Source organism: Poecilia reticulata, chromosome 13 (assembly GCF_904066995.2).
Source record: "Poecilia reticulata chromosome 13, P_reticulata-male-v2, whole genome shotgun sequence".
NCBI classification, from domain to species: domain Eukaryota; kingdom Metazoa; phylum Chordata; class Actinopteri; order Cyprinodontiformes; family Poeciliidae; genus Poecilia; species Poecilia reticulata.
In genome coordinates, this window is record NC_088842.1 from 20357775 (window position 1) to 20374762 (window position 16988).

The 16988-nt window shown below is 38.1% G+C and overlaps 1 protein-coding gene across 15 annotated transcripts in view; it reads right to left on the reverse strand.

Moving 5' to 3' along the window:
- kirrel3b (kirre like nephrin family adhesion molecule 3b) overlaps positions 1-16988 on the reverse strand; it is a 225514-nt gene that overhangs the window by 51677 nt on the left and 156849 nt on the right. For 10 of the 15 annotated variants that reach the window (XM_081614154.1, XM_017308241.2, XM_008425956.3 and 7 more), the window contains one exon: positions 2357-2526. In XM_081614154.1, coding sequence (XP_081470280.1) covers positions 2357-2526 — 170 coding nt within the window. The remainder of the gene's footprint in view (positions 1-2356; positions 2527-16988) is intronic. The other 5 variants (XM_081614156.1, XM_017308240.2, XM_081614157.1 and 2 more) reach the window with 1 other exon arrangement.

Sequence of the window (16988 nt, forward strand, 5' to 3'; positions counted from 1 at the left end):
TACATAAAAGGGAATACATTCTAGCAAGACATGCAGAACATTTTTTCCTCTTTTAGATTGTACAGTGTAGTAGAAAAAGTCCAAATTAAAATAAAAAATAATTTATTAGCCATTACAGTCATGCAAAACTTAAGCACTAGGTAAGATATAAAAAATAAATATATAGATTTTAACAATAATTTGCTTGATCAGACCTAATTAGTGTGTTGCATAAGCACAAATTATTCTCTGATCCACTTTAAATCAACAGTATCTTTGGCGTGGATGGCAAAGATGGACAACAATAGAATCAACTGTTATATTCATCCTCAAAATTCTAATCTCATCTCAAACTCCTACATGAAATTATTATTATTTTTTATCTAACTTTTCCAAGACAGAAATGTGTGGAGACCTTTTCAGTATGGCTTTGAGTTAAAGGCCTTCATTTAATGTTTTAATTTAATGGGATTCATATGTGTTGATATGTAACTTCTTTCTCTCCTTTGGTGAGCTTCTTCATTATATACTGCAGTTATAAATTCCTAAGCTACCCTCACTAATGATAAGCAGTGCATCGTTTTATGAACTCTGCTTTGGTTAAAAGCAACACACATGGTTGCCAAATGTTAGTTTTAATCATATAGTTTTTCATTTAATCACTGGTCCAGTAAATAGATTTCCATGAGGTCACTGCGATGAGGTTTTGTTTGGGTCAGAACTGTCATTACATATGACACCATCAATAAAGCCATCTTTGTGAACCCTTCGCCACATCTGCTCACATTAGACCTCTTCATCTGTTGGATATGAGAAGACCATCAGAGCAGATGATTATGTTTTCAAAATGTCCCCCTGCTGCTCTGCGGACCCAAGAAAAGTCATCTTGGTTTAATTGAACCCATTGCTTTTTAATGTTAGGCAATAGAGATAAGGGAGGTGCGGGGGTGGGGGGGGTCATACTCGGGCTCAGCGCAGGCATGCGAGCATTCGTCACTTATTGGCGCTGGATGTCTTCATTTCTGCCTTTCGCTCCTGAGGAGGAAGTGAAGGTAGGAAGCACGCTCCTCCGCCTACCATTAGCAAACAGCACCTCCGGCAATCACTTTATTCAAAGCGGCCCGGTGCCGTACCTCAGCCCAATCAATGGCATTTATCTGCTCTTTGAAAAAAGCCGATAATGGGATGAGACAGCACAGGGAGAGGAGGAAGGCAGGGGTGGTGTTAGTCGCCTAAAGTGCCTTGCCTCTTTATGTGCTTTGTTTAAACATAAATAGAATATAACCGATTTAAATGGATGACTAAGCCTTGAGAATAAATGTGAATGCAGAGTTTAGGTTTATGTGACCACAGCATAAAAGACTTTGGAACTGCAGTGACATCCAAAGTCTAAGGACAAGCTATGGCTGAGAATAAGACTGTGGCATAAAACATTCAGGAACCAGAGCATTGTTTGATCATGCAAGCTTCTGTAGGACAACATCAAAACCCTGGAAAGAGAAGCAAAGTTATTGATAGTCTCATGATCTCACCATCTGTTTGTTTTAGAACATTTGTAAACCAGAGGATGTAAATGCTTGTGTTTTTGAGGAATATCACTTCTTAAAAACAACCTAAAGGCTGAGGCAAACACTGAGGCGCAATACTATAAGCATTTGAAAAAATACTTTAGCACCGTGCTGTAGTTGCAGCAGTGTAGATTTGTATGGTGCAAGGTAATTAGCTGTTAAATAAGTAAATTATTACTTGTATTGAATTAAAAAGAGCCAAAAAAAGTTATTAAAAGCCAGGAAGCAAAATGGAATATTTAAGGATTTAAAACAGAAATCCTGCAACTCACCTGTCAGTGAAAATTAAAATCAGCTTGTTTCTCAAGAAGTGTCTCGCAAAGAGCTTGCTCAAGACTTCAAAACCTGATGTTAACATTTGTTCCATATGTATTTAAGTATTCCAGAATATTATAACTGTGGAGTGGAAACTTAATGTATTGAAGAGAATTCAAAAGAACCATCAGAAATACTTTGCAGGTGCAGTCTTCCCTTCATAGGCTCTCCCTGCTCACTTCATCAGACTCCAAAGCAGAAGGAAATGGACGTTGAAGCTTATGTAAAGATTTACCTTTTTCCTTTATCATTCCACTTTATCATGTCATAAAGAACTTTATTGACTAATTTGTTTTGATTTCTTTCCATGTGTGATTTTCTTGGGTTCAGGTGTGAATACCAGGTCAGTAGCCTGATTATGAATATATTCACTTGGAAAATTGTAGAGAGGAACATATATAACTGGCAAACAGACAGACAGGCCACAGTCCTTCTGAACAATGTCATACACAGCCCCCCACCCTGCTGGTCTACGTACCTGTTATGACACACACCTCAGTGCTTACCTTGGAGTACATGGCCCCGTTAAGGACCTCTCCGTTCCGGATCCAGATAATGGATGCCGCAGGTTTGGCATTGTCAGCGTGGCACGTCAAGTTTAGAGGATCGCCAGCTCTCAGGCTCACCACAGGTCCACCACCGATGACTGGGTCGTCCGGGGGTACTATTGACACACACACAAAAAAAAAAAAAAAACGGAGTTGTAAGCCCTGGAGGTGTTAATTAATATCTTGTTTACCACTGGGGCATACAAGCAAATGACATTGCTTTCGTTATTAAAATAGACTTCATTTAATTTGTTTCTTGCACCGCATACACACAAACCAATAACGAACAAACAAACTAACTCTTAATTTCTTAGTTTCCATGTACTTCATGATCTTCACAAGACACTAGGGCCTTTGTCAGATGTACACATATAATTAGCAGGTTTTTGTTTCCCATCTCAGGTTGGCCATGGAGGGTGTAAAACTGCAGTCAGAAAGTACATTTGCTAAAAGTAAAGCAACGTATGCAGTGGTGTGAAGCTTAGGAAGTCAAAGTCGCAGTGTGACTCTCCAAACAACAATCAACTCTCTCGGCACTCGGTGCAGAGCCTCCGCACACATACAGTACATGTCATGGGTAAATGTAAGTCAGTCAAATCCATTACACTGATCAGATGGGCGCATGTACTTTCCTCTCCTGTGCCATTCGCAGTGTTGACAAATACAAACGGAGAAGGAAAGCATCAGAGCCGCATGTGTGCCTTCTATGGCACACATCAAAGTCCTGTTCTTGTTTTACCCATGAGTTGATCTGTTTTCTTTTTTTTTTTCCTTTCCTCTTTTGGTCTTTCGTTTTTATAAGTGAAACTGCTGTGAATTATTGATTGACCTGAGTTCTCATTACAATGCAAATCTGGGGCAAGATGAAATCAAAGCCTTGCAAGCAGCTGCCATATTCCCCTGCAATAGCGTCGTGATTGGAGAGGAGGTTGTTATGGGTGAGATATCTGCTGTCAAACAGATCTGAGACGGATGAAAAGAGAGAAAAAAATTTAATTCGGGGTGTGTTTGTGAAATTAATGAAAAATAGCGTAAAGTAATCTTTTATGGTAAGATATATGTATGAACTTTCCCCCTGTACAAGAGCGCATATGCAGTATTCTACACCTACTGCTTCTGAAATTAAAAAAAGGATAAAAAAGTATTACTTCTCCCAATTTTACTTCAGTTTGAAGTGAATAATCAAACAAATTCCAAAGTTCTATCTCAAAGCCAGATAACTGGATTTACTTTAAAGCTCTTTACTTATTAGATCTTTATTAAATCAGAACACAGACTTTGATATATTTGGCCAACTTTTTCTTAGTAAAAACCCATTATATTTACAAGGATTAGTAGCTAAATTAAAATGGCTAAAATTAGAAAATTGACTGCAGGTCCTGGCATTCACATGGACATGAGCTTTACATGTAAGTAAGTAACGTTTATTTACACTCACCGGCAGCAATCACAAATAACAAATTAGCCAATGACATGACAGTAATTCAATCCATGTAGGCCTGGTGAGGTTTATAATGGGCATCAGAATGGGGAAGAAATGGGATTTAGGTGACTTTGAATGTGGCATGGTTCTTGGTGCCAGATGGGCTGGTTGGAGTACTTCTGAAACCGCTGATCTACTGGGATTTTCAAACATAACCATCTCCTGGGTTCACAGAGAATGATTCAAGAAAAAAAAAAAAAACTTTAATGAGCAGCAGATCTTTGGAGAAAATTAAATGGACAGAAGACCTATGAAATTGGTTAGGCTTGAAAGAGACATACAGCTGAATATGATTGGCATTCAAGTGAGAAGAAATTAAAAGTTTATTGCACATCTTTAACAAAGTTGACTCAATGAAGAGCTGTTTAATAAAATCGGGCTGCAAAGGGTCACAAATCTGTTGTATAAATAAAAAACTGAACTGAGCTACATTTCCACTGTTTACTTACTACAAAGTAGTAATAATCTGACAACAGCATTTTGAATGAGACAGGAGGTGAGGAAGAAGTTTATCTAGTCCTTCAAACAGGGAATTGCTTGTTTTCTAAGCATGAAAACAAGAATGTGCTGACAAAGGAGACTACATGCTACAGTTTTGATTTTTCTTTTCTATAAATGAAGAAAAACAAACAAGAAATTGATTTTCCATGTGAATCAAGCACTGCTATTCCACATACAGTTGCTAGCGCTGTTGCCTTGAAGCAATAGGGTGCTGGGTTCAAATCCTAGCAAGGAGGTTTTTTGGCTCGGAATTTGCATGTTGTCCCTACACATGTGTGCAACATGTCAAGAAAGTATGCCTTCCTCCAACAGTCCAAAAACATGCATCATGCAAAACATGCAGCATTAGGTTTTCATAGGTGCGAATGTAACATGTGTGGGGGTGCCTGTTCTGTCTTTGTGTTGATTTATGATGAAATAAAAAAGATGTTTAGGTAGGGGGCATTCCTTAGCTCACTGACCAGTGGAAATGGGCATCATCTGACTTAGATTTTGTGCAAAAGCAAGCCACTGCCTTGCTGATTCATGGACGTATTTCTAGTAGGGCATCAATCAGTTAACAGTTAATAAACAGAAAATGAAAGAAGACGTTCTATCCAGTGGGGAAAGGTTTAAAAAGACAGATGATTTTCATTGGCAATGAGCTGGGAGGATTTTAAAATTATTGTAGTTGAACAAAGCAGTCCCGCAGGGGATTTGTTTTTGAAATTCAGGTTGAAAAGAATAACATTTGGTGTAAAGGAATTACTTCAGGCTCTTTAAAGTAGGAAGACACTTAAATCTTGCCTAAATAAGGTGTTAGAGCAGGGATCTGAAACTCATATGAACATGATGAATGTCGTCAAATGACCAGTTGTAGCGGAATGTATAGAAAAAAAAAAACAACTATCCATTAACATTCCGTTAAAATATTATAGCTTTCTCTACATTAAATTTGGATTTCTTGAGATTAAATAACATCTATGTTTTCACACTGATGTGATTTGGCTCTATGCAATAACAAACTGATTTATTTTGATCGATAATACTTAAGTACACAACTCATCTTGAATTCCCATTTCTGTGGCCCTCTATTGTCTATTACAGGCCTGGAGTTTGACACATGTATTAAAAAGTAACAATGAATTATCACAGGCAAGGAACACAAAGAATATGATTTCATCCTGTATTTGGTGGGCTGCCAGTTAGATCTAAAACTATTTTATTGCTAAAAAGGATGGATGTCTTTAATTTGATTATCCGTACCACTCTAGTACTTTGCTAAAGACAAGCACGTCTTTGTTCTAGTGCTGCAGCTGATTAGTAGATGAGGGTGGCTTTTCAGTCTTTGGCTGTTATGACTAATGCATTTTCCTTACATAACATTATTGATTAAAACCATGTGAAATGTTTCCTTGCTCAAATAATCAGAAAACACACCCATCAACCCCGCACATTTACCATGAGTAATGGCTGATTCAGACCTGCGTGGGAACACTGAAGTCTGTACTCTGACTAGACCAGACTACTTCGACTCCGGCCAGCTGGCCAAGCAAATCTGCTATTTCAAAGACATTTCAGAATCACTTGTTCCCTATATGTGCTCGAGTTTGAGATGCAGCGTTGGTTCTGGCATGGCTCCCTTTCATCTTTCTCCTCATTAATATGTAGAGGGTGGGAGAGGTGGAGGAATCCCAGGTCAAAACAAGCAGGTCAGACAAGTGAGCATGCTGATTTTTGCAAGGAGGAAAGCATCTCTGTGAGAATGCGGCCACCTTCTGTTCTTTCATCGTCAATTGGAAAGAGGGTCATGAGGAGGGTCCTATTAGTTTATTCTCATGCTAACAATCCAGTGCCTGCTTGATATGCAAATGAGACAAGGAGCATGAGAAGAGCATTATGAGCCCGAAATGCAGACAAAATAAAAGTGAGACTCACTCCATGACAGCTGATTGCAAAGATCTAGAGATATCGGCTTGCTGTCAGCGTTCTCCAGCAGACATGACTGAAACATTAATTAAATGTCAAGCATATAAGGCAGCCATAAAGGCTTTCATATGGAGAGGAGAAGATTAGATAGGAGAGTCTGACAGTATGTGACTGATAGGACTCTCCCTTGAATAGCGCACATTCAGGAGGGGTGATTTTCCCGTTATTGCTCAAAGTGCTCAAAGCTCCAATGAAAGGTGAGATCACAAGTTTTTCATCCTTTCTCTCCAAGGAGAAAAAAAAAAGATCTCTGAGGCATGTTAACACATATCGGTGTCTGTATAAAGGTGCTAGCTTCGGAAAGCAACACCACTAATGAACTTGGTTATGTCTTCATTACATAGTTAAGTATATGTGCCTCAGTTAGTCTCAGTTAAAATTTGTCCTACTTTTTTCTTTTCTGGAACAGCGATGTGAAGCACACAAGAACATCGTAAAATTTCTGCTTCACCACTCCTCCACAGGTGTAGTGGAGTTACATGAAAGTCAAAGGCAGAAATATCTGTGCTGTGGAACACATTCAGGTCATGTCACGGTGGAAGTGGTGGTATCCTTGCCAGCAAAACACTTTGAGAGGAGGCACTTGACTTGGCTGCCTTAATATCTTACTCTCCTTCACTGTATTTCAGGTCCTATGGGAAGAGTACCAGTGGTATCAAAATACAATGCCTCGTCAAGGTGTTTATACCTCTTAAACACCTTAGAACCACTCCTTGCTATAAAACAGCTGCGAGTCTTTTGCGGTACTGCAAGCTTTGTAGATCTAGAGGCTGCATACTTTTGCCCATTGTTTTTTGCAAAGATGCTGGAGCTCAGTCAGACCGGATGAGAAGTATCAGTGAACAATATTTGAGAATTCCTGCAGACTATCAGTTGGATTCAAGTCTGGTGTGTCACTGGCCTGTTCTAACATACTTTGGTGGTGTCCAAAGTTGGTCCTTGCATGTTTTAGATGTTGCTTTGGTTCAACACGCCTAGATCAAATGGGCATTGGGGGACTTAAAGTGACGTCAAGAAGAGATAATTCAGTCATTTAAATCAGCTGTGTTGGAACAAGGATGCATCTAACACGTGCAGGACACTAACCCTGGAGGGTTGAAGATGGACACCTCTGATCTAAATCATTCTGTTGTAACTCTGGCTGTGTGCCTAAGGTTGATGTCCTGTTGGAAGGCGGACCTCATCTTCAGTGTCAATCAATAGGTTTTCTTCAAGAATTACCTTCGATCTCCATTCATCGTCCCCGTAAGTCTGACCAGTAGTTTTGTCCCTACTGAAGAAAAGCATTACCTGCAGCTCAATGCCGGTGCCACCATTTTGCATTGTGGGACTTGTGTGTTCAGGGATATGTCCACTATAAGGTTACTGCATGCATAGTGTTATACATGTGGGGCAAATATTTATTTCAAATGAATGCTTTGTGTCAAAACTAAAAACAGAATTTCTTTCGGATTCTGCCAATAGTTGCGCTGTTCATACAGGACAAAGATTTTAGGTAAATACAGGTGTTTTTTATTAAATATCTACAAAAGAAAAAAACAGTAGCACTATAGAAATAACAAAATTCCCTAACCACCTACTATACACAATTGTTTATTAGGATAACTGAGTCTGTAACTGTAATCTTCATATAACCTAAATGGGAAGACTGTTTTTCCTTCCATAGTTAATATTTAGCTACAGTCATATTTCAAGTAGGAGGCATGTACAGTATCTTTACATAAGTGCATATTTTTGAGTTCAGTAAGATATTTTTATCAGCTGCCTGACTAGGTAATAATAAAGCTGCGCATATGTGGGAATTAAACAGATTTTATTTGAAAGAAAGTAGACGTTCCGAGTGCAAACATTACAAAGGTATGAAGTCCTGCTCTCAAATTGAAAATATAAGCTCTTGATATCTCATATTTATTTTAATTTCTGCATATGTGCTAGTATGAACTCTGTGAGAAAATTTGAGTAATTGCTTGGACAGATAGAAGAGAAACTATTAACAAAGGTGTCAATCTAATACTCACCGTCGTACAAATAGTAATGATATTTAGACCAATACACCCAGCCCTAATATTTTTCTTCTGTGTTTATACCAAAGCAGGGGATGATACTCCACAACATATGAAGTCTATTTTGACACTGGTACTTATTCTTCTGCATTCACTGTTGCATGTCTACTGTGCACTGCTGTTTAGTGTATATCAATGTGATGTTGGATATTTGTGTATTATGTTTTGCAATAGAAGAAGTTGGTGTAAAACAGCAATTATGGTAAGCCAGACACAATTTCTTTTAATCTTTTCCTAAAAATAAAATAAAATACATAAATTATTAGAAATACACTTGTGATCACCTAAAGAATAGGCAAACTTTGTGTTTTTAGTTTCCTTGGAAGATGAAGGGATTGGTAAGGCAGGGAAATGGGGGAAGATTTGATCAATAAATCAGCATCCAATAAACATGCAAATGACTGGAAAAAGAAAAATAATAATAAAACAAATATATTTCCCTTCATCTGAGATCTTTCACAGATCCCTTCCTGCGGCTGCCAGGTCTGACTGTTATACAGAGGCCAAGCCTTGAACTTGAATCAGCCATCATCATTACTGGGCTGTTTGCAAACTTGGCAGTCCCTAATGGTTCTAAATTAGCTCTTTACTGCAGCCATTCGATGGACTTGGCATAAGTAGTGTGGTCAGTGGTACAGATTGATCGCTCCTCTTTAATTACAGGGCTGACTCACTGCTAACCCTGCTTCACTGACTTCTCTTCTTTTTTTTTTCTTCAGAAGAATAATAATGAAATCCCTTTCAATACTTTCACAATTTTTATTCTCCATCAAACCTGTGGGCATTCACCCTTAGAAATCAGGTTTTGCAAGTATTACTGTGATTACAGGTTTTATACAAATCAAAGATTACAGACTGCAGAGCTGCCACAAAGGATGTGTCTGTCGGTAATAATCAAAGATGTAAGGTTTGTGTCTTAGCTAAAGAAAAACAGCTCCCAGATACAGTGAGTTCATTACTTTAATCATTTGAAAGATCTTAATAGGGTCACATATTTTGAGTTGTCTTTAGATTCAGTGGCTTCTCTGGATCACAGATGTCATGGTGAGTTACACGCTTCAAGCAGTCATTTTTTTCCGTCTCTCTCTGAAGAGAAAAATCCAAATTAGTCTGTCACAAGCAGACTATTACATCACCCCATCCCAGCCTTTTTGCTAGATACATTCCTCTATTTTATCTTCAAAGCTGAAAAAAAATGCCTTACTCATTCTTTGTCTTAAAAACTTCTATTATTTTTTATTCTTGACATATTTAACTATAAACTTTGAATTGGGCTCCTCACATAAAAAAGAAAAAGTGATGTCAGATGGACTGAGCTTCGTTATCATTTACATTTAGTGCAAAATCAAAGAGCTCCATAAACGAAACCAAAGCATATTAATGTGTAATTAACTCAGAGAAGCAAGGTGATAAGTCCGTCACCTCAAAGAGGGGCATGGATAAACCCTTGGGGGCCATAAAACCACCTTTTGATTTGTGAAACATAAAATGTCCATACCACAAAAACATAAAACCGGCGTGTATGTGAGGAAGCAGATTACCTCCAGTACGGGTGGATGAAAAATCTGCTTTGATATTGGCGCTACTGATGGCAAACCTGCTGGCATCTTCAGGACTGAACTAGCGCTGGAAGTGCTCCACCGAATCAGATGGTTGGAATACTGAGACTATCCCCTGCTTTACAGGAGCGATAGCGCGGGAGGAGGAAAAACAATTTGGAAGCAAATGAATGAGAGCAGGCTTCTCAAAAGGAAGCTGGAAGGAGAAGGCATTGTATGACAGTTGTAATGCGGCACTTTGGCAATGAGCTTCCTGACTTGTATATTTTTGAAGAACGCTCGAACAGACTGCCTGTCGTCCCATCGCAACAGCTTGCAAAGTTTCTGATAGATAGATCAAAAAAAAAGAAAAAAAAAAAGAAAAAGGAAGATGAGGAAAGGAATGCCCAGCACAGGTGGAGACGTGAGACATGTTTGGCTCACTGGCCCAGATCACCATCCCTCTTTGGGAGCTGTCATTGTGCATCTGTTTGACAACTACTGCATTCTCAGCTACATGTGTGCAAATGAATACACATGCGCACACACACACACACACACACCCACACATGCAAGCACATAGACACAAATAGAATGAGTAAATTAATGAATATGAAAAAAAGACCAACAAAGACTAGGTCATTTGCCCTTATAAAAGAGTTGCAGATGATAATAAGAAGCAGTATGGCAGAAAGTTGAGAGCATGGTGTGACGTTACAGTAAAGGTGTGAAGTTAAAGTTACTTAAGCCGTACACAGTTTATCTGCCATTTGTAAACATTTTTCAGCCCAGAGGTTTGCAGAGCATAAACCACACATTGCAGGAAAAGAGTACCTACAAAGTACTCTGAATCATTTAAAGCATTTAAACAACACAGTGATTTAACTAGACTCAATGCATGCTTTGTTGGCAGTGAGCCTAAAAGCAATTGTTGGGTTCAATTGTTTTGAGCACAGATAGGGGTTTAAGCGGATTTTTATTATTAACCTTTATTTCACCAAGAAAATCCCATTGAGATTAAAAATCTATTTTGCAAGACAATCCTGGAAAAGACTTTGAATGTGGCATAGTTATTGTTGCTGGTCTGAAAAAAAAGTTAATCCACTGAGATTTACAGAGACTGGGTCCAAAAAAGAAAAAAATTTACTAGCTGCAGTTGGTTAGCTTAACACACCTTGTTGATCTCAGAGCTCAGAGTAGAAAGGGCCGATTGGTTCTAGACAATATAAAAACAACAGTAGTACAAATACCACCTTGCTACAAATAAAGAATACCATCTCTGAATATACAACTCTTCAAACTTTCTTGTAACTAAGACAACATTTTTACTAAAGTTCACCAAAATTGAACAATAACAGAGACTAATTTGACAGTTTCAGGTGATGGGGTGAGAATTTGGCAAAAACAAGACCGTTAAACTCACACTGTTGTGTATTAACGTTTTATGTTGTTGTTGGTGTAACCGAAGAGGGCAGTGGGCATTTACTTGACACACTTTGGATCCCTTACAACCAAATGAGCACCCTTTAAATATCACTGCACCATATTCAGTTCATGTGGTCAGCATGAGCTGAATATTCATGCTGACCACATCTCTTTATGGCCACAGAGATACCATCAAACGTTGGTTCCTGCTAATGGGATAATGCATCATGTAACGGAGCTTAAATCCTCTTGAACATTAAATAACTTCACTGGTCTTAAATGGCCTCCACACTCACCAGATCTCAATCTAATCAAGCACCTTTGGGATGTGTTGGAACAGAGCATTCACATCTTGGATGTGCCGCCGACAAATATGAAGCAACTGTGAAATGAGATCATTTCAGTGAGGACCAAAATATCTAATTAATGTTTTCGACACTTTGTAGGATTTACATGATGTAGAGAATATTTAAATGGAGGGGAGGATGGGGTGGAAAAACATTTTTAATATTTAATGAATATTCCTGAACCACTAATAACAGCATGAAGGTGATAAATAGGTAAACACATAAGTGGAATGCTAATTGGAAAGATAATAATCAGCCTATAATTTAAGGTGATGTGTTTTCCATCTTTCCTAAGAATTTAAGACAGCAGTATAATGTCTTCTATACTTTAGCTGACATAATCCAGAGGACTACTAGTGACTGGTTTATTTCTCTATAAGAAGATGACAAAAATTTACATGAAAGTGGTTTGATGGATGGGTGATCTTTTGCTTGTTTTCGAATCTCTAACATATCATGAAGTGTTTTACAGAAGGGAGGAGGCAAATCTGGCGGAATGATGTGAGGATGACAACCTCCGTGGTTGATAGTGGATTTGAAGAAGGAGCGGAGGCCTCATCATCCACTAGTCATTTGAGAGCTTGTGGAAGAGAGGGCGAGCACTTTCAAATACTTTGGGGTGCACACCAGCAGCTGTATTTTCTGAGGAAGTTCAGGAAGTTTGCCACGTTGACTGAGATCCTCAGGAATTTCGGCAGATGCAATGTTAAGATCTGAACCAGCTGTATCGCTGTGTGGTACGGCAGAGCCACTGTCACGGATCACAAACACTTGCAGAGAGTGAGAAACAAATTTGAGAGGTTCATCAGGACTCCCTTACTCTCTCTGCAGTACATTTACAACTGCAGAGTGTACATGAGAGTTGCCTCCATTGTCAAAGACCCTCCTGGCCCCAAATCTGGACTTTTCACACATCTTATAAAAGAATGAAATGAAGGACTACTAGCTTCAAGAGCCTTTTCTTTCTCTCTGCCATCAGACTCTATAGCAGCTAATAAAGTGGGAAGTAATATGGAATGCCTATATTCACACTGCCAATAATTTGCTTATATTTTATTTGCATGATTTAGAGAGAGAGAGAGAGAGAGAGAGAGAGAGAGAGAGAGAGAGAGAGAGAGAGAGAGAGAGAGAGAGAAAGAGAAAGAAAGAGAGAGAGAGATTCTCTTTTTAATCTGTACCTGTGGACAACATTTTATTGTATTTTTATAAATTATGTTTTTAATATTTGTTACCTTTTGTCTTTTCAACAGGCATTGCAAATAGCAAAGTAAGTAAACTGTACAAGGCAGCATGTTTTTGCTTTGCATATGCCAATAAAATGTTGAACTTGAATTAAAGGCCGAAAAACACAAAAATACATCTGACACAGAGAGAAGGGATGTGTGTGAGCGTTTTTTATAAACAAATTGTGATCTATCTTCAACCTGACAAGTGCTCTCCTTATCTTGGTGACAGTACTGTTGAAGAAGCACTTACTTGGTAGGCTTAAAAAACAGCTTACAATTATTTCATATGATAAATACAACACAGAAGTTTGTGTCTGATTGAGATTTAAATTAGCTGTTGAATTAGTTAAGCAATTTTTTTATTCAGCTCTACAACTGAAGGATATAAATACTCTGAAAGAACTCGCTAATGGTATTTAGCAAATGTGTATCTGAATGAAAGTGTTAGAGAGGTCAGAAATGGTCCTTAGACAATTTGCAGAATGTAATGAAGTTTCTCTGAAGAGAAAACATAAAACCGATTAGATGTTTTTAAGCACTTTGGATCAGATGAGAGACACAAGGGAACTCACTGCTGCTCATCAAATCTGATGGACAGTGAGACATTAATGTAAGTGGATCTGAATTCCTCATACAAGATTCTTCCCCCGTGCCTTTCAACATATTTTAATACTCTGACCTTAAAAGTTTCTCATTCTCCCCAACCTAGTATTTCTTATCATTTGGGGAAACAAGGCTTTCAATAGTCGGGTCAGAACTCCCTTTTTTCCGCAATTAATGCAACATTTTAATGAATGCAGAGGGTCTTTGGTAGTAATACCCTCGATATTTATAAATAGTACCAGATGAAATGAACTATGGATGAAAACAAAATGAGGAGATGCCAGATCTGATAAACACTTGCTTCAACGCAGCTTAGCCATGTGTAGCTGCAGACAGCGCTCGGCACAGATTGTGAGGGTGCTGACACTGCTGCTCACCACGTTGTTGCTATAGTTTTCAGTCTTGCGTGTGTGTGTGTGTGTGCGTGTGTGTGTGTGTGCGTGTGTGTGTGTGTGCGTGTGCGTGTGTGTGTGCGTGTGTGTGTATGAGTTTAAAAGTGAGGAGGCAGTAGCTTCACGTTTCAGATTCCAAATTAGATTTTTAAAAATAGTAGCTTCTTATTTTTGGTTCTTGCCAATTATTCGCCCAATTGCTTTTAAAAGTTTTGTAAGTGCAAGAAGAGAGTTTTCCAATGGCTGTTGAATTTACAGCCGAGGCAACAGCATTTAGTAAAGGGAGCGGATTCAAAATCAGTTCAACACCTGTACACAGTCGGAGCTGTTGTTGTGCAGAGCACAGATGTATTCACATCATCTCTTCTCCTTCAGCAGAAATGCAGAAAGATAGACAGAAAAAAAAAATCCTGCTTGCAATCTGTCAGCCATAATCACGCACCTGTTCTCAGACTCTGATATCATAGATGTAGTTATCTTCCTGTCTCGAGTTGCAGAGAACATAACAGAGAAAAAAAGTGAAATATGAATGTTACAGTCAAGACTTTCTTCTAGAATGACTGCAGCTTCGGACACCTTATCTCCACTTACATGTGTTTATAATTCTGAGATGGCGAGTAGAACTTTAGTGAAAGAGGATTTGGTTACAAAACGTAATGAGACTTAAAAAGTTTTTAAAGGCACTACAGTAAAGGAGATATGGCTGTTTTAGACTCAGTTCTCTCTCCAATTGAGTTACTTGTTCATTGGAGATTTTCTTTTGCTTTTCCAGTAAACTTGGGAGCTTACCGTACAGCTGTGTACTTGAATAATTCATATAGTTATCCAAGTACAAAGGTAGTTTGAGGCATCAGTTTTGGATGTTCTCACCACATTTTGCTTTTTTTATTATAAAAATTCTAATAATACTTTTCTATTCCTCAACCATAAATTAATAATTTAGAATTTTTGAAGTCAGGTGTTGAAAATTACAGGTAGGACGAGAAGGTCCGAGACCAAGCAGTACATTACTATTTTATAACAACACCATTGTTAAGTGGTTTGCTTTATTTTGTCTCTATACAACTACACTGTACACCACAATATATGCTAAGTCAATTCAGCCAATATCTAATTTCTTGCTACCCAGATAATCTTGCTCATGTTCATTAGAGGGGTTTCTGGACCAAGTACAAGCTATATTCAGGCGAGAGGCTAATACATCCAGGACAGGTTGCCAGCCCACCACAGGGCCAACACACGTGTCAGCCATGCACGCCCACAAACTCTCACTTCCGAGATGAAATTATGATCACCAGTTAAATTAACATGCATGTTTCTGGAATGTGGGATGAAACCAGAAAATCTGGAAAGAGTCCATGCATACACATGTAGCCATGTAAACTCAACAAAAAATACAGCAAATTTCAAAGACATTGAAAGTGTCAGTGAGTAAGTCCATTTTTTACTGGTGAAAAACAGTAGAGAGACCATATCTATCCTACATCAGCTTGCCTTTGTTGGCTCCCTAATAAATCCAGAATAGAATTCAGAATTCTCCCGTCTCGCATATAAAGTCCTTAATAATCAATTTCTATCATATATCAAAGATCTGATTAGAGATCGGCTAAAATAATGATGACAGCAACTAAAAGCCCCTCTCCTGCAGTTAACGTTTGTTATTCATTGACAAAGAAAGTATTCCTACATCAGTTCTTCTGTTTCTTGTGGTGCATTCTGCTCTGTCTTTTCAAATCCCTTGTTGGTCATGGCAAACGGCTGCTTGTGTTGAGACAGGTTCTGCTGAAAGGTTTCATCTTGTTGAAGGGGAGGTTTTTCTCTCATGCATGAGGTTTTTTTCCTTGTGTATGCTTCGCTACATTAGGGTTTGTATACTGTCGCTACATGCTTGTCCAGGAGGAGTGAATGCTGCAAGTCAATGACTCAATGCAATCTGCTGGATTTCTACACATAGAAAACCTATTCAAAACTTGAGTTTGATAATAAATTGCAATTGATGAATAATTTGATTACTAGTAATATGTGTATGATTAGATTTACTTTTTATTTGTAAATTGCCTTGAGATTACATGTTGTGAATTGTCTAGAGAAACTGAATTTATTTTTTTTCAATTCTTTATGAATTTATTACATTAAGTACACATTTACCCTAAGATAAAGTTATGTTTAAAGTACTTTAATCATTCTATAGATGTATTGTGTAAAATGAGACCAAACCATTAGTTGGTAAAATTACTATTGTTCTCTACATTAGGAAAATAATTGAGCGCCTAACACCTTTCTGTAAAATATCATAAAATTATGTTAAGCACTTAAGGATTGTCAAACATTTTATGCATGGACAAAGTTCAATTTTAATGTGACGTGGTTTTGTACTTTTTCAGCATAAAGAGTTAAAACTCCTCATTTACTTTTACTTTTCTTCTAGCCTGTGCTGCCTTTGATACCATGCCCTTCAAGTTAATTTCCATTACTAAAAAGATGGCAGCATGATCCTTGAGAAATAATGAATTCCGACTTATCCACTGAAATGGCTGATTCAGCGTTGGCAGTTGGAAGCAACAATAACAAAAGGTACCCTTGGGCCTTTGTGCACATGAATATTGTTGGCGAAGCGTGGGTCCAAAACATTAACAATGCAAGGGGAAGGGAAAACAAATATCTTGCCCACAATGGTTCATTCAAATGACATGCTATCAATTATGTCTGTTATACAACCGGCATCGCATTGTGTTCGTGAATGCTTTTCAGTTTGACAAATGTTTGGGAAGGTCTTTGAGTTTCGCTCCCTGAAAAAAACTTCACATAAATCTCTTTTTAATTATTGAACAAGTGATCCTGTCAAATATGACTCTCTTAGCATAAGTCAAATGTAAATTCAACAAACCAACCTGTAAAAAGTGTCATCGAGTAGAATTAATTGGTGAGAAAGGTGATTACAAGCAAACACGACGCTATTCAGTAGGTACGAAAGTCAAATATGTTTTTTTGTTTTTTAACATTCCCACCAATTGTGTTACATTTGTTTGTCA